The sequence below is a fragment of the Scyliorhinus torazame genome, chromosome 14, assembly GCF_047496885.1.
Source record: "Scyliorhinus torazame isolate Kashiwa2021f chromosome 14, sScyTor2.1, whole genome shotgun sequence".
NCBI classification, from domain to species: Eukaryota; Metazoa; Chordata; class Chondrichthyes; order Carcharhiniformes; family Scyliorhinidae; genus Scyliorhinus; species Scyliorhinus torazame.
Genome location: NC_092720.1, coordinates 136,522,410 through 136,549,788, shown reverse-complemented (window position 1 = coordinate 136,549,788; position 27,379 = coordinate 136,522,410). Strand labels below are relative to the sequence as shown.

The 27,379-nt window shown below is 52.6% G+C and overlaps 1 protein-coding gene across 5 annotated transcripts in view; it reads right to left on the bottom strand.

Moving 5' to 3' along the window:
• Positions 1 to 27,379, bottom strand: part of farp2 (FERM, RhoGEF and pleckstrin domain protein 2) — a 294,261-nt gene that overhangs the window by 78,122 nt on the left and 188,760 nt on the right. For all 5 annotated transcript variants that reach the window (XM_072474942.1, XM_072474943.1, XM_072474944.1 and 2 more), the window contains exons 14-18: positions 24,356 to 24,540; positions 22,641 to 22,730; positions 22,101 to 22,234; positions 10,130 to 10,211; positions 8,434 to 8,671 (exon numbers count right to left, since the gene is read on the bottom strand). In XM_072474942.1, the coding sequence (XP_072331043.1) occupies positions 8,434 to 8,671; positions 10,130 to 10,211; positions 22,101 to 22,234; positions 22,641 to 22,730; positions 24,356 to 24,540 (729 nt within the window). The remainder of the gene's footprint in view (positions 1 to 8,433; positions 8,672 to 10,129; positions 10,212 to 22,100; positions 22,235 to 22,640; positions 22,731 to 24,355; positions 24,541 to 27,379) is intronic.

The following is a 27,379-nucleotide window of genomic DNA, read 5'->3' as shown; positions in this document are numbered from 1 at the left end:
GCCGGGGGAGTCAGGTACGGCAGGACTGGGGCCGGGGGAGTCAGGTACGGCAGGACTGGGGCCGGGGGAGTCAGGTACGGCAGGACTGGGGCCGGGGGAGTCAGGTACGGCAGGACTGGGGCCGGGGGAGTCAGGTACGCCAGGACTTGGGATCAGGGAGTCAGGTACGGCAGGACTTGGGACCGGGGAGTCAGGTACGGCAGGACTGGGGCCGGGGGAGTCAGGTACGGCAGGACTGGGGCCCGGGGAGTCAGGTACGGCAGGACTGGGGCCGGGGGAGTCAGGTACGGCAGGACTGGGGACTGGGGAGTCAGGTACGGCAGGACTAGGGCCCGGGGAGTCAGGTACGGCAGGACTTGGGGCCGGGGAGTCAGGTATGGCAGGACTTGGGACCGGGGAGTCAGGTATGGCAGGACTTGGGACCGGGGAGTCAGGTACGGCAGGACTGGGGCCCGGGGAGTCAGGTACGGCAGGACTTGGGATCAGGGAGTCAGGTACGGCAGGACTGGGGCCGGGGAGTCAGGTACGGCAGGACTTGGGATCAGGGAGTCAGGTACGGCAGCACCTGGGACCAGGGAGTCAGGTACGGCAGCACCTGGGACCGGGGAGTCAGGTACGGCAGGACTGGGACCCAGGGAATCAGGTACGGCAGGACTGGGGACCGGGGAGTCAGGTACGGCAGGACTTGGGACCGGGGAGTCAGGTACGGCAGGACTGGGGCCCGGGGAGACAGGTACATCGGGACTGGGTTCCAGGGTGTCAGGTACGGTGGGACTGGGGCCCGGGGTCTCAGGTGCGGCGGGACAGGAGCCCGGAGAGTCAGGTATGGTGGACTGGTGCTCGGACAGGCAGGTACAGAGGGACTGGAGCCTGGGTAGTCATGCACAGTGAAACTGGAGCCTAGGGGTCAGACACGGCAGAACCAGAGCCTGGGGAGTCATGTACAGCAGGACTGGTGCCCAGGAGGTAGGACAGGGATTTGGGAGCCAGGTACGGCAGGACAGGAGCTTCTTGAGCCAGGCACAGTGGAGCAGGAGCCAGGGAGCCAGGCACAGTGGGGCAGGAGCCAGGCACAGTGGGGCAGGAGCCAGGCACAGTGGAGCAGGAGCCAGGGAGCCAGGCACAGTGGGGTAGGAACCAGGCACAGTGGGGCAGGAGCCAAGAACAGTGGGGCAGGAGTCAGGGAGCCAGGCACAGTGGGGCAGGAGCCAGGCACAGTGGGGCAGGAGCCAGGCACAGTGGAGCAGGAGCCAGGGAGCCAGGCACAGTGGGGCAGGAGCCAGGCACAGTGGAGCAGGAACCAGGGAGCCAGGCACAGTGGGGCAGGAGCCAGGCACAGTGGAGCAGGAGCCAGGCACAGTGGGGCAGGAGCCAGGCACAGTGGGGCAGGAGCCAGGCACAGTGGGGCAGGAGCCAGGCACAGTGGGGCAGGAGCCAGGCACAGTGGGGCAGGAGCCAGGCACAGTGGGGCAGGAGCCAGGCACAGTGGGGCAGGAGCCAGGCACAGTGGGGCAGGAGCCAGGCACAGTGGGGCAGGAGCCAGGCACAGTGGGGCAGGAGCCAGGCACAGTGGGGCAGGAGCCAGGCACAGTGGGGCAGGAGCCAGGCACAGTGGGGCAGGAGCCAGGCACAGTGGGGCAGGAGCCAGGCACAGTGGGGCAGGAGCCAGGCACAGTGGGGCAGGAGCCAGGCACAGTGGGGCAGGAGCCAGGCACAGTGGGGCAGGAGCCAGGCACAGTGGGGCAGGAGCCAGGCACAGTGGGGCAGGAGCCAGGCACAGTGGGGCAGGAGCCAGGGAGCCAGGCACAGTGGGGCAGGAGCCAGGCACAGTGGGGCAGGAGCCAGGCACAGTGGAGCAGGAGCCAGGGAGCCAGGCACAGTGGGGCAGGAGCCAGGCACAGTGGAGCAGGAGCCAGGCACAGTGGGGCAGGAGCCAGGCACAGTGGGGCAGGAGCCAGGCACAGTGGGGCAGGAGCCAGGCACAGTGGGGCAGGAGCCAGGCACAGTGGGGCAGGAGCCAGGCACAGTGGGGCAGGAGCCAGGCACAGTGGGGCAGGAGCCAGGCACAGTGGGGCAGGAGCCAGGCACAGTGGGGCAGGAGCCAGGCACAGTGGGGCAGGAGCCAGGCACAGTGGGGCAGGAGCCAGGCACAGTGGGGCAGGAGCCAGGCACAGTGGGGCAGGAGCCAGGCACAGTGGGGCAGGAGCCAGGCACAGTGGGGCAGGAGCCAGGCACAGTGGAGCAGGAGCCAGGGAGCCAGGCACAATGGGGCAGAAGGCAGGCACAGTGGGGCAGGAGCCAGGCACAGTGGAGCAGGAGCCAGGGAGCCAGGCACAGTGGGGCAGGAACCAGGCACAGTGGGGCAGGAGCCAAGCACAGTGGGGCAGGAGCCAGCACAGTGGGGCAGGAGCCAGGCACAGTGGGGCAGGAGCCAGGGAGCCAGGCACAGTGGGGCAGGAGCCAGGGAGCCAGGCACAGTGGGGCAGGAGCCAGGCACAGTGGAGCAGGAGCCAGGGAGCCAGGCACAGTGGGGCAGGAACCAGGCACAGTGGGGCAGGAGCCAAGCACAGTGGGGCAGGAGCCAGGCACAGTGGGGCAGGAGCCAGGGAGCCAGGCACAGTGGGGCAGGAGCCAGGCACAGTGGGGCAGGAGCCAGGCACAGTGGGGCAGGAGCAAAGGAGCCAGGCACAGTGGAGCAGGAGCCAGGGAGCCAGGCACAGTGGGGCAGGAGCCAGGCACAGTGGAGCAGGAGCCAGGCACAGTGGAGCAGGAGCCAGGCACAGTGGGGCAGGAGCCAGGCACAGTGGGGCAGGAGCCAGGCACAGTGGAGCAGGAGCCAGGGAGCCAGGCACAGTGGAGCAGGAGCCAGGCACAGTGGAGCAGGAGCCAGGGAGCCAGGCACAGTGGAGCAGTAGCCAGGGAGCCAGGCACAGTGGGGCAGGAGCCAGGCACAGTGGGGCAGGAGCCAAGGAGCCAGGCACAGTGGGGCAGGAGCCAGGCACAGTGGGGCAGGAGCCAGGCACAGTGGAGCAGGAGCCAGGGAGCCAGGCACAGTGGAGCAGGAGCCAGGCACAGTGGGGCAGGAGCCAGGCACAGTGGGGCAGGAGCCAGGCACAGTGGGGCAGGAGCCAGGCACAGTGGGGCAGGAGCCAGGCACAGTGGGGCAGGAGCCAGGCACAGTGGGGCAGGAGCCAGGCAGCCAGGCACAGTGGAGCAGGAGCCAGGCACAGTGGGGCAGGAGCCAGAGAGCCAGGCACAGTGGGGCAGGAGCCAGGCACAGTGGGGCAGGAGCCAGGCACAGTGGGGCAGGAGCCAGGCACAGTGGGGCAGGAGCCAGGCACAGTGGGGCAGGAGCCAGGCACAGTGGGGCAGGAGCCAGGCACAGTGGGGCAGGAGCCAGGCACAGTGGGGCAGGAGCCAGGCACAGTGGGGCAGGAGCCAGGCACAGTGGGGCAGGAGCCAGGCACAGTGGGGCAGGAACCAGGCACAGTGGGGCAGGAGCCAAGCACAGTGGGGCAGGAGCCAGGCACAGTGGGGCAGGAGCCAGGGAGCCAGGCACAGTGGGGCAGGAGCCAGGCACAGTGGGGCAGGAGCCAGGCACAGTGGGGCAGGAGCAAAGGAGCCAGGCACAGTGGAGCAGGAGCCAGGGAGCCAGGCACAGTGGGGCAGGAGCCAGGCACAGTGGAGCAGGAGCCAGGCACAGTGGAGCAGGAGCCAGGCACAGTGGGGCAGGAGCCAGGCACAGTGGGGCAGGAGCCAGGCACAGTGGGGCAGGAGCCAGGCACAGTGGAGCAGGAGCCAGGGAGCCAGGCACAGTGGAGCAGGAGCCAGGCACAGTGGAGCAGGAGCCAGGGAGCCAGGCACAGTGGAGCAGTAGCCAGGGAGCCAGGCACAGTGGGGCAGGAGCCAGGCACAGTGGGGCAGGAGCCAAGGAGCCAGGCACAGTGGGGCAGGAGCCAGGCACAGTGGGGCAGGAGCCAGGCACAGTGGAGCAGGAGCCAGGGAGCCAGGCACAGTGGGGCAGGAGCCAGGCACAGTGGGGCAGGAGCCAGGCACAGTGGGGCAGGAGCCAGGCACAGTGGGGCAGGAGCCAGGCACAGTGGGGCAGGAGCCAGGCACAGTGGGGCAGGAGCCAGGCAGCCAGGCACAGTGGAGCAGGAGCCAGGCACAGTGGGGCAGGAGCCAGAGAGCCAGGCACAGTGGGGCAGGAGCCAGAGAGCCAGGCACAGTGGGGCAGGAGCCAGGCACAGTGGGGCAGGAGCCAGGCACAGTGGGGCAGGAGCCAGGCACAGTGGGGCAGGAGCCAGGCACAGTGGGGCAGGAGCCAGGCACAGTGGGGCAGGAGCCAGGCACAGTGGGGCAGGAGCCAGGCACAGTGGGGCAGGAGCCAGGCACAGTGGGGCAGGAGCCAGGCACAGTGGGGCAGGAGCCAGGCACAGTGGGGCAGGAGCCAGGCACAGTGGGGCAGGAGCCAGGCACAGTGGGGCAGGAGCCAGGCACAGTGGGGCAGGAGCCAGGCACAGTGGGGCAGGAGCCAGGCACAGTGGGGCAGGAGCCAGGCACAGTGGGGCAGGAGCCAGGCACAGTGGGGCAGGAGCCAGGCACAGTGGGGCAGGAGCCAGGCACAGTGGGGCAGGAGCCAGGCACAGTGGGGCAGGAGCCAGGCACAGTGGGGCAGGAGCCAGGCACAGTGGGGCAGGAGCCAGGCACAGTGGGGCAGGAGCCAGGCACAGTGGGGCAGGATCCAGGCACAGTGGGGCAGGAGCCAGGCACAGTGGGGCAGGAGCCAGGCACAGTGGGGCAGGAGCCAGGCACAGTGGGGCAGGAGCCAGGCACAGTGGGGCAGGAGCCAGGCACAGTGGGGCAGGAGCCAGGCACAGTGGGGCAGGAGCCAGGCACAGTGGGGCAGGATCCAGGCACAGTGGGGCAGGAGCCAGGCACAGTGGGGCAGGAGCCAGGCACAGTGGGGCAGGAGCCAGGCACAGTGGGGCAGGAGCCAGGCACAGTGGGGCAGGAGCCAGGCACAGTGGGGCAGGAGCCAGGCACAGTGGAGCAGGAGCCAGGCACAGTGGGGCAGGAGCCAGGTATCTTTATGATACCGCCACGAGGTTCAAGTTCAAGTAATGATCAATAACTCAATACACCAATTAGTAAGATTCAAATCAAAGCACATTTATTATACACAGTAATCGCTACTCATGCATAAATTCTACTTCTAAGCTACTTCTACAACAGGCCTATACTTAGCTTCGGACTGGCCCACCAGGTCAGGGGAACAAATGGCCTTTTGTTCGGGTTCTGAGTCTGCGGGATTCAAAAGCTGGTATGTACTGGTAACTAGGAGCGCCTATCTCGTAGCGAGCGTTGACTTAAGACTTACGGTGTTTTGGCGGTAGCTGAACCGGTCACTGTCAAGGGTTGGTTCGCGTTACTGAGTGACCCGGTCAACAAGGACGATTTGAACTTGGGGGCTTAACTTTATAGTCCCCAGGGGCTTCCCGCCTTTTGGGGCGGACCCTGTACCTGGTTCCAAGTGATTGGACTTTGTTCCAATCGCTTGGTTCAATTTCTCCAATACTGGAGCGGTTCCCTGATCGATGGGCGGTCTTGAGGTGTCCGTTAACCTCTTTTGTGTTGGCTCCTGCTGGTGCCGAGGAGTCTGGCTTGGCCTTGTTTATCCCAAATGTTTTGATTGTTCCCGGGGATCGCTCATTAGTATGTAGATGGCTGCTATATTATTATGCAGATGGCTGCTTGTATCGATGCTGTCTGGGCTCTTGCAGCGTTTAATACACAGTAAACTTGCACCTGCTAGTTCTGCCTCTGTTGGCTGAATTTCCCTTCAGCCTTTGCTGTTCTCCATTTTACGTCAGGAGTTGGCCAACCCAGGTGGCTACACCAGGCACAGTGGGGCTGGAGCCAAGAGAACTAGGTATGGTGGGACTGGAGCCCATTGAGCCAGGTATGCTGGGTTGGAGCCCATTGAGCCTGGTATACTGGGATTGGAGCCCATCGAGCCAGGTACGCTGGGTCTGGAGCCCATTGAGCCAGGTACGCTGGGGCTGGAGCCCATTGAGCCAGGTACGCTGGGGCTGGAGCCCATTGAGCCAGGTACGCTGGGGCTGGAGCCCATTGAGCCAGGTACGCTGGGGCTGGAGCCCATTGAGCCAGGTATACTGGGTTGGAGCCCATTGAACCAGGTATGCTGCGGCTGGAGCCCATTGAGCCAGGTACGCTGGGGCTGGAGCCCATTGAGCCAGGTACGCTGGGGCTGAAGCCCATTGAGCCAGGTACGCTGGGGCTGGAGCCCATTGAGCCAGGTACGCTGGGGCTGGAGCCCACTGAGCCAGGTACGCTGGGGCTGGAGCCCATTGAGCCAGGTACGCTGGGGCTGGAGCCCATTGAGCCAGGTACGCTGGGGCTGGAGCCCATTGAGCCAGGTATGCTGGGGCTGGAGCCCAGGGGTCCAGGTACGTTGGGACTGAAGCTCTGGAAGCCAGGAAAGATGGCGCTGGAGCTCTGGGAATCAAGCAATGGTGGGGCCGGAGCTTGGGTGACGTGTACATCGGGACTGAGGAAGCAATGCCCTGAAGGGCCAGCGCGGACAAAGTTGCGGCAGCCACATTGACGTTGAAGTTTAGCCAATTTGGCAGGAACGGGGAAGAGACTGTGACTGAGTGGGTGTCTGGGAGTGAATTGAGTGATGACTGACTGGGTGTCTTTGAGGTAGTTGGGAGAGTGACTGCGGGTGAGGGACTGAAAGGGTGTGAGGGAGTGAGTGAGGGGTTGAGTGACTGAGTGAACAAAGAACAAAACAAAGAAAAGTACAGCACAGGAACAGGCCCTTCGGCCCTCCAAACCTGCACCGACCATGCTGCCTGTCTAAATTAAAATCTTCTACACTTCCGGGGTCCATATCCCTCTATTCCCATCCTATTCATGTATTTGTCAAGATGCCCCTGCTTCCACCACCTCCTCCGGCAGCGAGTTCCAGGCACCCACTAATCTCTGTGTAGAAAACTTGCCTCGAACATCGGGGGTTGAGGAACTGATTGGGTGTGAGTGACTGGGTGGGTGGGGGTGAGTGTGAGTCTGCTGTACGTCCAGTCCCAGTTTTCTCACTCATTCTCACCACAACCCCAACCCACATATACTGACCCCCCCAACATTCTGATCATTCTTATTGCTTACTCTTTTTTAGCTCAACAATGTATTGCTGTGACATTGTTTAACATTTGTTCAGCAATTGTTTCTTTAAAATCTAAACTTTTATAAAAATCAGTTCATTGTTGTGTCAAAACTTATCTTTCTGAAATGTGTTCATCGGCCCCCTGAGTGATTAAGATTTGTAAACGTGACCCCGCCGAGTGGAAAAGGTTGGACAAGCCTGATCTATACTGTTGCAGAATTGGACTAAATCTTCCAATTCCTCTTAGCCTCTGGGCAGTTCAACTCAAGGCTATTCGGTTATCGAGATCTGGTTGGTATTGTATCGCGAAAGCACTCGCCCCAGCTGGCCTTAGCCCACAGACTGTAGATATGACTTCCATGGCACTATGAAGCCTCAGACCTGGGGAAAGCTGCAGCCCAGGTTCACTCCCTTCAAGGCTTCCTGGTTCTTTCATTCCCCCTTCTGCACCAGTCTAGTCCCAAGACGGGGCACACCCATTCAGACCGCAGGAAATGAAAGAATCATAGAATTTACAGTGCAGAAGGAGGCCATTCAGCCCATCGAGTCTGCACCGGCCCTTACAAAGAGCACCCTACTGAAGCCCATGTATCTACCCTATCCCCGTAACCCAGTAACACCCACTTAACATTTTTCGGACACTAAGGGCAATTTATAGTTTATAGAATTTACAGTGCAGAAGGAGGCCATTCAGCCCATCGAGTCTGCACCGGCTCTTGGATAGAGCACCCTACCCAAGGTCAACACTGCCACCCTATCCCCATAACCCAGCAACCCCACCCAACACTAAGGGCAATTTTGGACACTAAGGGCAATTTATCATGGCCAATCCACCTAACCCGCACATCTTTGGACTGTGGGAGGAAACCGGAGCACCCGGAGGAAACCCACGCCAACACTGGGAGAACGTGCAGACTCCGCACCGACAGTGACCCAGCCGGGAATCGAAGCTGGGACCCTGGAGCTGTGAAGCAACTGTGCTAACCACTATGTTACCGTGCTGCCCACTATGCTACCGTGCTGCCCTTTCAGCTGGTGCTTTCCTGCTAACACCGATGCAAGATGAACAAATTGATGTTCATGCATGCTCATGCTGATTACTTCCTTTATGGGCCGCCAATATAGTGTCTAATTATATGGGGGATTCCCCGTCTGTGATATATATGTCACACCGATACTGATCTCTGGACTCAGGTGTCTGACCATGGTGCGTGTATAGTATTGCCTGTCACACTGATACTTACCCCTACAGTCTCTGTAATCTCGATGGTCAGGATGATAGTGCTTGCACAGTCTCTCCAGGATGAGTTTGTAGTGCATCAGCCTCTGGATGGGCTTCAGCAGGAATGTGTTCAGGGGTAGGTAACAAACCTTCTGCAGCTCAAACTCTTTGTAAACACTCTCCAGTTTCTTTGATTGCTTGGTGGCCTTCTCCAGTTCAGTTAGAACCTCATCATGTTTCTGTAGGAAGCTGGCAAACTCCTGAGGTTAAAAACATTGAGAGCTTATAAGCGTAGGTAATTTTAGTTGTGCAAAAGAGTAAAATACATCCACCTACTTCTTAGTGATGGTAAGTTTAAACCTTTCACCATGCATAACACTGATAGGGTGGAGTAAGCAGCTTGATTTCCAGAGCTATTCTGGCAGCTCAGGAAGTACACTGCCAGGAAAGAGATGTGCAGAGCCCAAAGACGCTGGCTAGACCGGCTCCTCGGAGATCAGGGTGCCATTTTTAAAGGATTTGGGTTTGATTTATTGTCACGTGTACCGAGGTACAGTGAAAAGTCTGGTTCTGTATACAGTTCAGACAGATCTTTCCATACATGAGAAAACATAGGACATACACAATGTAAATACATAGACACAGGCATCGGGTGAAGCACACTGAGTGTAGTACTACTCAGTAGAGAAGATGCGTGGAGAGATTAGTTCAGTCCATAAGAGGATCATTCAGGAGTCTGGTAAAAGCGGGGAAGAAGCTGTGTTGAACCTGCGAGTGACATGTTCTCAAACTTTTGTATCTCCCGCCCGATGGAAGAGGTTGGAAGAGAGAATAACCCGGGTGGGAGGGGTCTTTGATTATCCTGCCCACTTTACCAAGGCAGCAGGCGGTGCAGACAGAAGGGTGTCACTATCTCCAGACAACCCTACAGCGTAGGCATCAGGTTCCCCTCCCCGACCAAGTGACCGATACCACCCCCCTTTTCAGGTTTCCCCCTCCATCCACCCTTTAATAGCCATCTCTCTTTTCAGGCCCCACCTCTTAGTGCCAACCTGGCATTGCCAATCTGCTACCTTGGCAGTGTATCAGGTTCGCACTACCAGGGTGCTAGTGCCAGGGCACTGCCCCGCCCTGTTCCCAACCACCCGGGGGTTCCAATGACCTCTGAGCCCCCAGCGTGGTCATCACGCCTGGTCTCGGTAGATGGAGACCAGTAACAATTCCCATCCGCCTCGTGCCGACGAGGGTGGAAAGTCCCAGAAGCCGGGGGACTCGGGCTAAAACCTGGAATTGCAAATCTGGTTCACGTGCAGTGAGGACGTGAATCAGATTGTGTCCAGTGCCGCAGGCCAGGAACATTGTGATCAGCTCGGCGCCAGCCGCTAATTCCATTTAGGAGCTCTCCCGCTATTCGTGTGAAAAATTGTCCCCAATGTCTGTGTAGGTGACTCGTGAGAGTGGACATGTGCGTGTTGTTAAAACAGCAGCTCACACAGATGTGAACACTGAGTGAGGGTAGACTGTCACTCTGGGACTAAGGACAAGTCAGTGCCTTCATGGTAAGGAGCTAAGGACAAGCCAGTGCCTTCATGGTGAGAGAGTAGTAAAGATAGCAAAGTTCCGCTCAGGCTGGTGGGAAGGGCTGACTACCGCATGTCGGTCTCTCGTTGCAGCACAGCTAACCGTGCAAAAACAGAACATCGTGCTGTTGTACATACCTTCAGGATACACATGTAACGAAGCATGACATCACCGATTCTCTGATAATCTCCTTTCACGTGTGCATTGGATCGTCCTTCCCTGAAAAGCAAACATACATGATGAAAGCCACATGCAGAGGATGAGGTCATTGAGAGGTCCCCCTCTCAATGAAATCCCCTCCCTGTAGAGTATTCAGCGATTCCTGGATTAAACTATCTTCTCAAAATAAAGTTCCATGGCTCTTGGATTAAATCCTCACTTTTTTTTTTGAGTACAGTGAACCTTGGATTAAACCATCCTGTACAGAATACAGCTGCTACTGGATAAAATATCTTTCTTCAGCAAAAGCTGCATGACTGTATTAACTACAACCAAAGTGTTGTTTGACCTGGTTTCACTTGACACCAGTTATAATCTAAAATCATGCCTGGACGAGACTGGCCTCACATCAGAGAGAAGCAGAGAGGAACTCCTCGGAGGAGTCCAGACGTAGGATTTAAATTGGTGGTACTTCACTTATAGCATAAATGTTCTCCAAGATTACCACATGGTGGCACACTGGTTAGCACTGCTGCTGCCACACAGCACCAGAGACCGGGGTTCAATTCTGACCTTGGGTGACGAGTTTGAAGAATCTCCCCGTGGCTGCATGGGATTACTCCCACAGTCCAAAGATGTGTAAATTAGCTGGGTTGCCAATGACAAATTGCCCTTTCGCGTCCAAAGATTAAGTGGGGTTACAGGGATAGGGTGGGAGAGTGGGCCCAGATGGGGTGCTTATTCGGAGTGTCGGTGCAAACTCGATGGGCCAAATTACCTCCTACTGCACTGTAGGGATTCTCTCAGATCCTGCCAAACTGCCAGTGGTTGGGGTTTCTAGGGATATCATAGAAACATTTTCTTCTTCAAACTCCCATCTCCATCGTAACATGAATCATAGAGGCCTTGTATCCAGGTAAAAATGCTGATGAGCTATCCTTCACACAAATTCACTATTATCTCGGAATTAAATGGACAGTTATCATGGCCGATTGAGTCTACACCGACCCTTGGAAAGAGCACATTCCCAAGCCCATGCTTCCACCCTATCCCCGTAACCCAGTAACACCAGCTAACCTTATGGACAATTTAGTATAACCAATCCACCTAACCTGCACTTCTTTGGACAGTGGGGAGAAACCGGAGCAGCCGGGGAGAAAGTTCAAACTCCACACAGTCACCCGAGGTCAGAATTGAACTTGGGACCCTGGAGCTGTGAGGCAGCAGTGCTAACCACTGTGCACCATGCCGCCCGTATAACAATTTACAAACTGCCATTCTCAAGACCCTCTGGCCTCCTCAGATCTTGGAGACGAGCATTCTTCATTCTTCAAAAGGTTATTCAAACGTAGAGTCAAGGGAGAGAATCAAAGGACAGTCACTTTAGGATGATTGGGATATCAGTGACAACATCACGTTTTCTATTTCTAGTGGACTGAAGCAGTGCCTCCCGGCAACTAGACTATAATTCTGACCTTTCTAACATGTCAGTAATTAGCTTTTTGTGATACTGTTGTAACAACACAGTATCTTTGTGAAAGCAATAGTTAAAACTTATGGAGGCTTCCCCAAAGACATTTCCTGTATCAATAAAAGTTGCCATGGTCACAGATGACCATAGACTGCTTTCCCCTTTGAGGGGGGAGAGCTGACTGGTGGGGATTTCATAGAATCATAGAATCCCTATAGTGCAGGAGGAGACCATTTGCCCCATCGAGTCTGCACCAGCCCTCTGAAAGAACACCCTACTGAGGCACAATCCCACACCCTATCCAATAACCACACATAGGGGCAATTTAGCATTGCCAATCCACCTAGGGCTGCACGGTAGAACAGTGGTTAGCACAGTTGCTTCACAGCTCCAGGGTCCCAGGTTCGATTCCCGACTTGGGTCACTGTCTGCGTGGAGTCTGCACGTTCTCCCAGTGTCTGCGTGGGTTTCCTCCGGGTTCCTCCCACAGTCCAAAGATGTAAAGGTTAAGTGGATTGGCCATGCTAAATTGCCCTTAGTGTCCAAAAAGGTTAGCTGGGGTTACTGGGATAGGGTGGACCATGGGCTTTCCAAGAGCTGGTGCAGACTCGATGGGCCAAATGGCCTCCTTCTGTACTGCAAATTCTATGTTTCTATAACCTGCACCTCATTGGACCGTGGGAGGAAACCGGAGCAGCCAGAGGAAACCCACGCAGATTGGGCGGTACGGTGACGCAGTGGTTAGCAGTGATGCCGACGGCACGGAGGACCCGGGTTAGATCCCGGCCCCGGGTCACTGTTGCGTGGAGTTTGCACATTCCCCCTGCGTTTGTGTGGGTCTCACCCCCATAACTCAAAGATGTGTAGGTTAGGTGGATTGGCCACACAAATTGCCCCTTAATGGAAAAAAATAATTGGGTACTCCAAATTTATATAAAAAAAGGAAACCCACGCAGACACGGGAAGAACGTGCAAACTCCACACAGTCACCCGAAGTCGGAATTGAACTTGGGTCTCAGGCGCTATGAGGCAGCAGTGCTAACCAATGTGCCACCGTGCTGCCTCTATTGTTATTTTGTGGACCTCGAGCCACTCCGAATGCGCATCCACCAAAATGAGATACATGGAGCTCAAAAACAGGCCAGAGAAATCCGCATGAACGCGAGGCTAGGGACATCTAGGCTACTCCAATAGATGCAAAGGCACTGCTGCGGGAAGCTTCCGATGGGCCTGACACACAAGGAGCACTGGGCCACCAGGTCAACGTCCGCATCAATGCCCAGCCACCAGACGTAGCTCCTGGCCAGCATTTTTATTTAATAAGATCACCACATCTCAGGGGAGCAGCAAGGTTGAGAATATGGGGCCTTCATGAATAATCTGTCAGTACGAGGATTGAACCAGCGCCGCTGGCCTTGCTCTGCACCACGAACCAGCTGTCCAGCCAACTCAATTAAACTGGCTTCCGTATCAATATAAATAAAAGAACCATTAAAAATATCTACTTCTCAAATAAGCGTGTTGTACGCAAAGGCAAAAAATGAGTTTGTGTACAATGTTAGAAATTGAAGAACTCTCGGACATTTCTCAACAGGTAAGTGATGAAGTTGTATTATGATCCCAGACCAGACCCCAACAGTGGCTAAGATACTGGACAGAAACTCCCAACATTTTATTTTGATTTTGTAAGACTGTGAGAAAAGAATATCTCGTTCCAAGAGTGATTTCAAACAAAATAGGGATATGGTATCTCAAAACAAACTGTATTACTAACACAGTATTAAAATGTCTTAACATCACACAAGATGTGCAGCCCTTTGGATTTCGGCGGCAGCGGTGCGCAGGGGCCTTCTGGGAGGTGAGTAGTGAGTTTAAAACCACTTACCTTTACAGGAGCAGCCCTTTGGATTTCGGCGGCAGCGGTGCGCAGGGGCCTTCTGGGAGGTGAGTAGTGAGTTTAAAAACCTTACCTTTACAGGAGCAGCCCTTTGGATTTCGGCGGCAGCGGTGCGCAGGGGCCTTCTGGGAGGTGAGTAGTGAGTTTAAAACCACTTACCTTTACAGGACCAGCCCTTTGGATTTCGGCGGCAGCGGTGCGCAGGGGCCTTCTGGGAGGTGAGTAGTGAGTTTAAAACCACTTACCTTTACAGGAGCAGCCCTTTGGATTTCGGCGGCAGCGGTGCGCAGGGGCCTTCTGGGAGGTGAGTAGTGAGTTTAAAACCACTTACCTTTACAGGAGCAGCCCTTTGGATTTCGGCGGCAGCGGTGCGCAGGGGCCTTCTGGGAGGTGAGTAGTGAGTTTAAAACCACTTACCTTTACAGGAGCAGCCCTTTGGATTTCGGCGGCAGCGGTGCGCAGGGGCCTTCTGGGAGGTGAGTAGTGAGTTTAAAACCACTTACCTTTACAGGAGCAGCCCTTTGGATTTCGGCGGCAGCGGTGCGCAGGGGCCTTCTGGGAGGTGAGTAGTGAGTTTAAAACCACTTACCTTTACAGGAGCAGCCCTTTGGATTTCGGCGGCAGCGGTGCGCAGGGGCCTTCTGGGAGGTGAGTAGTGAGTTTAAAACCACTTACCTTTACAGGAGCAGCCCTTTGGATTTCGGCGGCAGCGGTGCGCAGGGGCCTTCTGGGAGGTGAGTAGTGAGTTTAAAACCACTTACCTTTACAGGAGCAGCCCTTTGGATTTCGGCGGCAGCGGTGCGCAGGGGCCTTCTGGGAGGTGAGTAGTGAGTTTAAAACCACTTACCTTTACAGGAGCAGCCCTTTGGATTTCGGCGGCAGCGGTGCGCAGGGGCCTTCTGGGAGGTGAGTAGTGAGTTTAAAACCACTTACCTTTACAGGAGCAGCCCTTTGGATTTCGGCGGCAGCGGTGCGCAGGGGCCTTCTGGGAGGTGAGTAGTGAGTTTAAAACCACTTACCTTTACAGGAGCAGCCCTTTGGATTTCGGCGGCAGCGGTGCACAGGGGCCTTCTGGGAGGTGAGTAGTGAGTTTAAAACCACTTACCTTTACAGGAGCAGCCCTTTGGATTTCGGCGGCAGCGGTGCGCAGGGGCCTTCTGGGAGGTGAGTAGTGAGTTTAAAACCACTTACCTTTACAGGAGCAGCCCTTTGGATTTCGGCGGCAGCGGTGCGCAGGGGCCTTCTGGGAGGTGAGTAGTGAGTTTAAAACCACTTACCTTTACAGGAGCAGCCCTTTGGATTTCGGCGGCAGCGGTGCGCAGGGGCCTTCTGGGAGGTGAGTAGTGAGTTTAAAACCACTTACCTTTACAGGAGCAGCCCTTTGGATTTCGGCGGCAGCGGTGCGCAGGGGCCTTCTGGGAGGTGAGTAGTGAGTTTAAAACCACTTACCTTTACAGGAGCAGCCCTTTGGATTTCGGCGGCAGCGGTGCGCAGGGGCCTTCTGGGAGGTGAGTAGTGAGTTTAAAACCACTTACCTTTACAGGAGCAGCCCTTTGGATTTCGGCGGCAGCGGTGCGCAGGGGCCTTCTGGGAGGTGAGTAGTGAGTTTAAAACCACTTACCTTTACAGGAGCAGCCCTTTGGATTTCGGCGGCAGCGGTGCGCAGGGGCCTTCTGGGAGGTGAGTAGTGAGTTTAAAACCACTTACCTTTACAGGAGCAGCCCTTTGGATTTCGGCGGCAGCGGTGCGCAGGGGCCTTCTGGGAGGTGAGTAGTGAGTTTAAAACCACTTACCTTTACAGGAGCAGCCCTTTGGATTTCGGCGGCAGCGGTGCGCAGGGGCCTTCTGGGAGGTGAGTAGTGAGTTTAAAACCACTTACCTTTACAGGAGCAGCCCTTTGGATTTCGGCGGCAGCGGTGCGCAGGGGCCTTCTGGGAGGTGAGTAGTGAGTTTAAAACCACTTACCTTTACAGGAGCAGCCCTTTGGATTTCGGCGGCAGCGGTGCGCAGGGGCCTTCTGGGAGGTGAGTAGTGAGTTTAAAACCACTTACCTTTACAGGAGCAGCCCTTTGGATTTCGGCGGCAGCGGTGCGCAGGGGCCTTCTGGGAGGTGAGTAGTGAGTTTAAAACCACTTACCTTTACAGGAGCAGCCCTTTGGATTTCGGCGGCAGCGGTGCGCAGGGGCCTTCTGGGAGGTGAGTAGTGAGTTTAAAACCACTTACCTTTACAGGAGCAGCCCTTTGGATTTCGGCGGCAGCGGTGCGCAGGGGCCTTCTGGGAGGTGAGTAGTGAGTTTAAAACCACTTACCTTTACAGGAGCAGCCCTTTGGATTTCGACGGCAGCGGTGCGCAGGGGCCTTCTGGGAGGTGAGTAGTGAGTTTAAAACCACTTACCTTTACAGGAGCAGCCCTTTGGATTTCGGCGGCAGCGGTGCGCAGGGGCCTTCTGGGAGGTGAGTAGTGAGTTTAAAACCACTTACCTTTACAGGAGCAGCCCTTTGGATTTCGGCGGCAGCGGTGCGCAGGGGCCTTCTGGGAGGTGAGTAGTGAGTTTAAAACCACTTACCTTTACAGGAGCAGCCCTTTGGATTTCGGCGGGAACCGGAAGTTCGACCTCTGGCAAGTTTCCCCCCCGCCCCCCCCCCCAACCAATAAATTCTGGTGGAGAGGAAACCCGAGACACTACACGTGTAGTGTCTCCCACCCACCCTCCTCCTCTAACCTAATAATAAGACCCATTGGTGTAAGGTAAGTGCCATATTATATTATTATATTATTAGCATTGTGCAGGTCAAGGATTGGAGGTGGAGGAGCAGTCTCTGTCAGCGAGAGAACCTGAGAACATCTCAGAAGGTAAGCAAGTGATTTTTACTTTTATACCTTTTTTTCAAATTGTGTGTGTCGGGGGGAAACTGAAGTGACATCACAGAAAAGCTGTGACCTGAGTGGCTGGTTGGGATTCTAACCTAAATTTTTTTGAGTATTTGGGAACTAATTAAACATAATAACTTAATTATAATTTAGAGGATATCTAAGCCAGAGATCGGAGAATATTATAGTTAGCTATCGCATTTCTATTAGAAATCTAGTGCTAGGAAACAGATAGTGACAGTAACTTTGTAATTTAAAAAAAAAAAAGTATTTAAAAAAAAAAAGACAAATTTTAATTTTAATTAATTGACGCAATGTCAGTTAGAGGGGTGCTGTGCTCTGACTGTGAGATGTGGCAGGTCCGGGAGGCTTCCAGCGTCCCGGATGGCTTCATCTGCAGAAAGTGCACCCAACTGCAGCTCCTCACAGACCGCATGGTTCGGTTGGAGCAGCAATTGGATGCACTTAGGAGCATGCAGGTGGCGGAAAGCGTCATAGATCGCAGTTATGTAAGTGTGGTCACACCCAAGGTGCAGGCAGAGGAATGGGTGACCACCAGAAAGGGCAGGCAGTCAGTGCAGGAATCCCCTGTGGTTGTCCCCCTCTCGAACAGATATACCCCTTTGGATACTGTCGGGGGGGATAGCCTATCAGGGGAAAACAGCAGCAGCCAGAGCAGTGCCACCACGGCTGGCTCTGATGTTCAGAAGGGAGGGTCAAAGCGCAGAAGAGCAATAGTAATAGGGGACTCTATAGTCAGGGGCACAGATAGGCGCTTCTATGGACGTGAAAGAGACTCCAGGATGGTATGTTGCCTCCCTGGTGCCAGGGTCCAGGGTGCCTCCGAACGGGTAGAGGGAATCCTGAAGGGGAGGGCAAACAGGCAGAGGTCGTTGTACATATTGGTACTAACGACATAGGCAGGAAGGGGCATGAGGTCCTGCAGCAGGAGTTCAGGGAGCTAGGCAGAAAGTTAAAAGACAGGCCCTCGAGGGTTGTAATCTCGGGATTACTCCCTGTGCCACGTGCCAGTGAGGCTAGAAATAGGAAGATAGAGCAGACAAACACGTGGCTAAACAGCTGGTGTAGGAGGGAGGGTTTCTGTTATCTGGACCACTGGGAGCTCTTCCGGGGCAGGTGTGACCTGTATAAGATGGACGGGTTGCATCTAAACCGGAGAGGCATAAATATCCTGGCTGCGAGGTTTGCTAGTGTCACACGGGAGGGTTTAAACTAGTATGGCAGGGGGGTGGGCACGGGAGCAATAGGTCAGAAGGTGAGAGCATTGAGGGAGAACTAGGGAATAGGGACAGTGTGGCTCTGAGGCAGAGCAGACGGGGAGAAGTTGCTGAACACAGCGGGTCTGGTGGCCTGAAGTGCATATGTTTTAATGCAAGGAGCATTACGGGTAAGGCAGATGAACTTAGAGCTTGGATTACTACTTGGAACTATGATGTTGTTGCCATTACAGAGACCTGGTTGAGGGAAGGACAGGATTGGCAGCTAAACGTTCCAGGATTTAGATGTTTCAGGCGGGATAGAGGGGGATGTAAAAGGGGAGGCGGAGTTGCGCTACTTGTTCAGGAGAGTATCACAGCTATACAGCGAGAGGACACCTCAGAGGGCAGTGAGGCTATATGGGTAGAGATCAGGAATAAGAAGGGTGCAGTCACAATGTTGGGGGTATACTACAGGCCTCCCAACAGCCAGCGGGAGATAGAGGAGCAGATAGGTAGACAGATTTTGGAAAAGAGTAAAAACAACAGGGTTGTGGTGATGGGAGACTTCAACTTCCCCAATATTGACTGGGACTCACTTAGTGCCAGGGGCTTAGACGGGGCAGAGTTTGTAAGGAGCATCCAGGAGGGCTTCTTAAAACAATATGTAAACAGTCCAACTAGGGAAGGGGCGGTACTGGACCTGGTATTGGGGAATGAGCCCGGCCAGGTGGTAGATGTTTCAGTAGGGGAGCATTTCGGTAACAGTGACCACAATTCAGTAAGTTTTAAAGTACTGGTGGACAAGGATAAGAGTGGTCCGAGGATGAATGTGCTAAATTGGGGGAAGGCTAATTATAACAATATTAGGCGGGAACTGAAGAACATAGATTGGGGGCGGATGTTTGAGGGCAAATCAACATCTGACATGTGGGAGGCTTTCAAGTGTCAGTTGAAAGGAATACAGGACAGGCATGTTCCTGTGAGGAAGAAAGATAAATACGGCAATTTTCGGGAACCTTGGATGACGAGTGATATTGTAGGCCTCGTCAAAAAGAAAAAGGAGGCATTTGTCAGGGCTAAAAGGCTGGGAACAGACGAAGCCTGTGTGGCATATAAGGAAAGTAGGAAGGAACTTAAGCAAGGAGTCAGGAGGGCTAGAAGGGGTCATGAAAAGTCATTGGCAAATAGGGTTAAGGAAAATCCCAAGGCTTTTTACACTTACATAAAAAGCAAGAGGGTAGCCAGGGAAAGGGTTGGCCCACTGAAGGATAGGCAAGGGAATCTATGTGTGGAGCCAGAGGAAATGGACGAGGTACTAAATGAATACTTTGCATCAGTATTCACCAAAGAGAAGGAATTGGTAGATGTTGAGTCTGGAGAAGGGGGTGTAGATAGCCTGGGTCACATTGTGATCCAAAAAGACGAGGTGTTGGGTGTCTTAAAAAATATTAAGGTAGATAAGTCCCCAGGGCCGGATGGGATCTACCCCAGAATACTGAAGGAGGCTGGAGAGGAAATTGCTGAGGCCTTGACAGAAATCTTTGGATCCTCGCTGTCTTCAGGGGATGTCCCGGAGGACTGGAGAATAGCCAATGTTGTTCCTCTGTTTAAGAAGGGTGGCAGGGATAATCCCGGGAACTACAGGCCGGTGAGCCTTACTTCAGTGGTAGGGAAATTACTGGAGAGAATTCTTCGAGACAGGATCTACTCCCATTTGGAAGCAAATGGACGTATTAGTGAGAGGCAGCACGGTTTTGTGAAGGGGAGGTCGTGTCTCACTAACTTGATAGAGTTTTTCGAGGAGGTCACTAAGATGATTGATGCAGGTAGGGCAGTAGATGTTGTCTATATGGACTTCAGTAAGGCCTTTGACAAGGTCCCTCATGGTAGACTAGTACAAAAGGTGAAGTCACACGGGATCAGGGGTGAACTGGCAAGGTGGATACAGAACTGGCTAGGCCATAGAAGGCAGAGGGTAGCAATGGAGGGATGCTTTTCTAATTGGAGGGCTGTGACCAGTGGTGTTCCACAGGGATCAGTGCTGGGACCTTTGCTCTTTGTAGTATATATAAATGATTTGGAGGAAAATGTAACTGGTCTGATTAGTAAGTTTGCAGACGACACAAAGGTTGGTGGAATTGCGGATAGCGATGAGGACTGTCTGAGGATACAGCAGGATTTAGATTGTCTGGAGACTTGGGCGGAGAGATGGCAGATGGAGTTTAACCTGGACAAATGTGAGGTAATGCATTTTGGAAGGTCTAATGCAGGGAGGGAATATACAGTGAATGGTAGAACCCTCAAGAGTATTGAAAGTCAAAGAGATCTAGGAGTACAGGTCCACAGATCACTGAAAGGGGCTACACAGGTGGAGAAGGTAGTCAAGAAGGCATACGGCATGCTTGCCTTCATTGGCCGGGGCATTGAGTATAAGAATTGGCAAGTCATGTTGCAGCTGTATAGAACCTTAGTTAGGCCACACTTGGAGTATAGTGTTCAATTCTGGTCGCCACACTACCAGAAGGATGTGGAGGCTTTAGAGAGGGTGCAGAAGAGATTTACCAGAATGTTGCCTGGTATGGAGGGCATAAGCTATGAGGAGCGATTGAATAAACTCGGTTTGTTCTCACTGGAACGAAGGAGGTTGAGGGGCGACCTGATAGAGGTATACAAAATTATGAGGGGCATAGACAGAGTGGATAGTCAGAGGCTTTTCCCCAGGGTAGAGGGGTCAATTACTAGGGGGCATAGGTTTAAGGTGAGAGGGGCAAAGTTTAGAGTAGATGTACGAGGCAAGTTTTTTACGCAGAGGGTAGTGGGTGCCTGGAACTCACTACCGGAGGAGGTAGTGGAGGCAGGGACGATAGGGACATTTAAGGGGCATCTTGACAAATATATGAATAGGATGGGAATAGAAGGATACGGACCCAGGAAGTGTAGAAGATTGTAGTTTAGTCGGGCAGTATGGTCGGCACGGGCTTGGAGGGCCGAAGGGCCTGTTCCTGTGCTGTACATTTCTTTGTTCTTTGTAATACAGCTTACAATTACCCTTTACACAATGCGAATCAATACAGTGCCCCAAAACCCTTAAACTCTATCTTTATTCCCATTCAAACAACAAAACTACCTGTGCTCTCAATCCACTTTTAAATCTTGTTAGCAGACCCAGGTATACTTGCTTAAGAGATGTTCTTTGAGAATGATTTAAGAGAGAGACCTGAATACTGTCAGAACAATGCAGGATCTCCAGCTGAAGCTTTCAGAAACTGTCTTCATAGCTTGATGTCAGAATCAACTTCAAACTCCTGTCTGTCTCACTGTTAAAACTGCCTTCTCTGTTCACAGGCAAATCTGCTTCTGGTCTATCCCCAGTCAAACCTTCAACTGAACTACAGTAAGAGTAGATGCTCGTCTCCTGCTCACATCCCAATCTAAAACTCAACTGAACTGCTTTTCTGCAAAATGCCTGGTACTCTAGCTTCTCCCATTAATTACGTAATCTTACCAAGCTGAAACAAAATGGGCTGGATCACCGATTTGGAGGCTAAGTGCCGACTCCGGCGTGGAACGGGTTGTTTTACGATGATCCTGCAACCGGTGATGGGCTGGCCGGGTAAAACTCCTGGCTCCCACGACAAAAACGGCTGGAGAATGGCCGGGTCCGTGGCTGCGTATGCGTAGGTTGACAACCTGCAGCGGTCGTGCCGTAAAACATGGCGTCGGCCGTGCGCGGTCTGGCCGACCTGCCAAATACTGCCCCCCTGGCCACCCCACACCAGTACCCCCAGCCCTCGTGGAAGTCCCTCCTGGCCAGCAGCATGGCTCCAGGCCGAATGTGGCGGCGCTGGGCACAGTCCGCAGCCACCAGGTCGGGTTCCCGATCGCTGAGACCACACGTCAACCGCAGTTGGGAACTCAGCCCTCTGGGGGCGAAGCATTGGGGGAGGGCCTTCAGGTGGCACGCTAACCCGTTCCAACGCTGTGCGGTGCACAACGACGCTATTTCGGAGAGGGTGGAGGATAGAAAACCGCCATCAAACCACCGCCTCTCTCAATTTGGGTGTTGGAAAGGATTATCCGCCCGATCACCGATTACGATATCGGTGTCAGGCAACGGGGAATTCCGCCCAATGTATCTAATTAACTGTTTCACAAGGAAATGTCTTAATCCAAACAAAAATCCATTAGCCCAAGCTTTTAGGATGCTTTAATTGCACCTCTGGCTCACAAAAACATAGTTGCCTTTTAAACCAGGATTTTGTAAAACACTACTGCAGCAGTCATACACACACTAACCCGGGCTTTTAATCCTTGCTGCACCAAATACATACAATACATATGAAATTCCTACATTCATCACAGTTGTCCATGATAAAATCCTGGCTGTTCTGTGATGTGGTTATTAGATAGCATTGACATATGACCCACAAACATTCAGGGACATCTCTACTGCAGGATGAATCCGAGCAAAAAAGGCAAATGAACTCACCAAAGAGCTAGCCGCTGTTCAATCTCTTTCAGAAATCCACGATGAAACTCATAAATGGGGTCAATATTGGAAAACAATAAAGTCATTAGTCCGTCTGGCATTGCGTTCTCTTTAATTACAGCACTACGGAACCACTAGGAGAGAAAGAAAAATGTATAGTAGTATAACTCCATTCATGCCTGAGAATATCCCGAGTAAAGCATTTGTTTGTAATTATGTTGCTTAAGGAATAAATATTAGCCAGGAATTCATTGGCAAACGCCTCTAACAGTGTGACAAGATCTTTCACATCGATTTGAAAAGGGAGAAGGAACCTTGCTTTTGGATCTCATCCACAAGGCAGCACCTCCAACAGTGCAGCACTTACTCGGGAATGTCTTCCTGGACTATGTGCTTAGCATCTGAAGTGGGACTTGAGTCGACCACCTTCTGACTCAGGGTGCCAAGTGTTATTCACTGAGCTGGAGTGAACAATAGTGTAAGTAGAAAAGTACTTTAAAAATTTCCAAATTGAAGGGGAAAGCATAGGATGCCCCTTACCACAGTGATGACTTCCAAATCCTTCAGATAGGTCCTCTCTGTTGTCAGGATTTCCTTTGCGATGAAGTAGGCCTTGTCAGCTGGGTAACGCTGTTTAAGAGAAAAAAAGCAAACATTAAACCATCATCACAGGAAGTCATCTTCAAACCAATTGGGCAATCCCATACAATCACAACCAACCCTCAACTCATCGCAGAAATGCTCGAATTGGGATGTGGGCAAAGTGCAACATTCTCCGCCATTCAAAATGCCTGTTGGAAGTAGGAGCGCGTGCAGGAGCAACCAAGTAGAGGTCCTGCCACCTCGTTGTTTTGACCAAACAAAAGAGACCACGGGAAAATCAGACCAGAGGTTTATTCTCTCCTGCCCTCCATCATTTCTAAAGGAAGCATCCATCTTTGACATGGGAAACGGAATGCACCATTGAGCTTTTGAACCTGTTTCACCATTCAATTAGATCCTGGTTAATCTGTACTTAAGATCCATCTACATTCTTTTTACAGAGCGGGTAGTATGACTTTGCTTATCCCTCCTCTCACATCAAAACACATCACTGGGTAGCCCGAAAATGGCAAAGAAATGACCGAGAACATTGAGGATCACAAGGACCAGCATAAAATTGGGGGCTGGGCTTTAGAATCAACCAGCACTTCAAGGAGTTCAGAGATCCCAATAGAAATAAATAATTTTTAAATACTTATATTTTTAAACCTAAAAATCTATAATAATCCTATTTCTTATGCTCTTATAAAAGCATTGTTCTCTGGTATGTTGCTAAGCCACCATGAATGTGGTTTCTGATTTGTTCCCAAGTATGTGTTATGCCAGGCAGTGGTCAGTGCCTCATACACATGTGGCATCTATCTCCTTGGGGACTGGGGGAGACAACAAAATGGCAGCCATCTGCCATTGGACATGGCTATCAGATGGAGATGGTTCAGGCTGGCACTCAGGTAGGCAAATGCATCCTTTCGTGAGATATCAGATGGTAGCTGACTGTGATGATCAAGTGTGCGATCAAGAGTCAGGAAAAGAGAGATGGGGCAAAAAAAGAACAGTATTATTCTGTACAAAGTTGTTCGGAAAGATGGGAAAAAAAGAAAAAGACTTGTATTTCTATAGCTTCTTCCACACCTTCAGGACAGCCCGAAGTGCTTTACGGCCAACTAAATACATTTGACGTGCAGTTACTGTCATAATGTAGGAAACCAAGCAGCAAGATCCCACAAACATCAACCTGATCATGACAACAGAATCCATTTAGCAATGTAGATCGAGGCATGAATGTTGGTCAAGCCATTGGAATCACTCCCCAGCTCTTCTTAGAAATGGTGCCATTGGAACCTTTACACCCAATGGAGGGAGCTGACAAGGCCTCAGTTTAATGCCTCAATAAAAGTTGCCCAGGTGTGTCAGCCTAAATTTGGTGCCCGTATCCCGCCCTTAGAGTTCTGACTCAAAAGCTAAAGAGTTGCTAATTAACACCCAGCATAAAGTAGTGGGGGAAACAGTGCCTGTGATAGTGTCAAACAGGCACACTAGTTGGCTACAGGCTGCAGGGGAGGAGGGGGGGGGGGGGTAAAAAAATTTAACAGCTAAGTCTTTGCTTGACAAATTCAAAATATTGCCTGGAGCACAGTTCTTGCTGAGAAAAGCCATAAATAACAAAGTCCTGGATCACTAAATGTCCTTCAAACAATAACCCAGTTCCGCACCTTCCGTCGGTCTTCTTCTTCATCATCCATCCTAGTGCTTCCTGCATCGCTGAGAATCGGGCTCTGCAGTGGTGACAGAGACTGAGGGGGCAAATTCAGATTAGACATCTGGGACCCAGGAAGCAGCACATTCAAAGGACTCCTCATGGCAGGGGGAGATAGCTGCAGGCTGTCGGCTAAACTACCTGAAACAGATACAAAGCAGAAATACAAAAAATATAATCCAAGAGACATCTCCGTAACACAAATAAATCTGAATGGGGATGGGCTGGGTGGGGTGTGGAGATATCAGCAAATAGGAAGATGCCTTAGCCAAACTTCGCGCTGGGCAGGGACTTTGGAGAGTGAGGATTTTCCTGGATTGCAAGTGGATTGTTAATATTAAGATTTAACTTCAGAATTCCATGGGAGTGGCAAAGGAATCTGCAGCAGACATCTCTTGACTTCAGGAAAGCTCATGATTGCCATTTCTACCAAGGAGGGCGTACTTCGACACATCAAGTAATTGCTTTGAAAAGGCTGTTTTCCCATCACTTCGCTCTAGTATTCATTCTCCTATCCAACTGTTTTCGAATACTTCCAACAATTTACCTCAGCTACCTTGCCTGGTAGACTGTTACACTCATTTTATTTGCTCTAACTTCACCTGTGACTAATTTTTTTCATTGTCCCCATCTCCCGCTTTAATGATGATAGCCCCAATTAAGCATAGCCACTGCAATTCTTCCTTCCAAGGCTGTGGAAAGCTGAGGCCACTGCTTCTTCCCTGGGATTGTACTTGTTGCTCTTTCTGTACTCTGCCCAGTGCATCGATATCTGTGATCGTCTTTTACTTTGGTTTATCCCGTGGCAGTTCCAATCAGTGGGGCAAGAGACGTCACCTATCCAATAATCTTCATTCCATGAATGATGTCCACACATACACTCTGAATTGGTCAGACCCCAGAGAAACTGCATGTTGAGCATGCAGAGTCTCACAGTATTACAAAAAAAGTCTCTCTCCCTGTCTTACCACATCAATTCCCCACTGGGTTACTGTCTGTGCGGAGTCTGCACGTTCTCCCCCTGTCTGCGTGGGTTTCCTCCGGGTGCTCCGGTTTCCTCCCACAGGCCAAAGATTAGGTGGATTGGCCATGATAAGTTGCCCTGAGTGACCAAAAAGGTTAGGAGGGGTTATTGGGTTGTGGGGATAGGGCGGAAGTGAGGGCTTAAGTGGGTCAGTGCAGACTCGACGGGCCGAATGGCCCCCTTCTGCACTCTTTCTGGTGCTCTTATGTTGTGTGTAACTGTCTATCTCTCTCTCTGAAGGGTTTCCGTTATTATTAAACTGTTTCGTTTCATTCAACATCGGGGAGATAATTAGATCACTTTTGTTTGCTTCTAAATTTCTGGACTTCCAATAGGAAAACTGATAGAAATGAATATACTGGATCATCCCACTCAGTTTAATGTGCTTTAAGTGTAAAATACAAAAGTGACAATAAATGTGTATTCCACGTATTTCTTTAATCTCATACACAGCCATTCTATTTTAAATCAGCCCAATATAAACATTACCTGAATAACGCATCTGGATTTTTCCCTTTAACTTTTGTTTCAAGAGGTTTTATTAAAAAAGAGAAATAGAGATAGAGAGGGCTATTCCATCATTTGGTTACTGGTGCTTCCGGGGGAAACTACACATTGCAAATGCTCTGACTGCCAGGCTCGCCTTCAACAGAGTACAAGAGTACCAAGTACAGTCTCAGGATTGTGGAAGAATCTGAAACTTTCAAGTGTAAACTACAATGAAGGCATCAAAAATCACAAATGTAAGTTAATTACTGTTATTGTGAAGGTAATTTTTTGACACTCTTCAAAACATCGTTCATACACTAGAAATTTTAGTTAGCAAAAATACAATTTTCAACGTAAACTTTTCCATTGCTGAGAAAAGACATTTTGTCGAACTTTTTCATCTTGCACTGGTCAGGACAATTGCAAGAATAACAATGTCAGGGGAAACAACAATTTATATACTATCTGAGAAGAGGGTGCTGATTGAGAGGCAAACAGACTTTGATTGGTGGAGGTGTTCTTCATGGTAACACCTCCACCAATCTGAGTCCACTTGTCAAACAAACCGCATTCTCTTCTCCAATATAAAGTTGATGAGTGCGAGATGAAAAGTTTTCGACAAAATGTCTTTTTTCAAAGACCAAATGACAATTAGACTTTTCGGTGATTTGTCGTGAAAAGATAACGAGCGGGATTCTCCGTCGGCCAACACCGGAATCAGAAAACACGATTGGGCGGAGAATCAATTTTGACGCCGAAATCTTGGCGGTTGCCAGTTTCACGGCATATCGCAATTCTCCGGTGCTTTGACATCAGCATCAATGTGTTCCACTCCACACGTACAGTAAACACCGCTGGCATATCATTAGTGGTGTTCTCTGGGGCTTCTCCACTGGTGGGAATTCCCGACAGCGAAGTTTACTCATGCTTTTAAAAATCGGGTAACAGGTGCCATGGTTGATGAGGGAGAGAGTGGTGGTAGGACACAGAGAGGCATATCCGTGGGTGCCGGTCCTGCCAGGGCTCAGGGCTGCCAGGGCCAGGAGGGGGCAAGGATGATGGGGGGGACGGTGTGGGACCGGCATTACCCGTATAGGACTGGGGTGGTCACCAGGCACAGACCACCATTGCCGTGGCCTCCAAGGCAACTATTTTGCTGCATACCCCACTGACCACCCACCTTGGACCCGGGTTCTGCAGAGTGACACCGACTGTATGGTATGCCCCACCCCACCCTCCGCCATACCACCCACCCCCCCCCAACTGGTGGCAACCCGCCGGGGAGGCATCACACTGCCTGCCCATGTTCAATGCCCACAGTAACCCCTACAGGGCATTGCTGGAAGGGGACCGTGGAGCGTAGCAGGGGCATGGTGCAGCACCAGCCGAGGGTATCACTGCAGCAGGGCCAAGCGCCAGGGCCAGAGGCAGTCACAGACGGGCCCATGTGAACAGGGTCCGCAATGC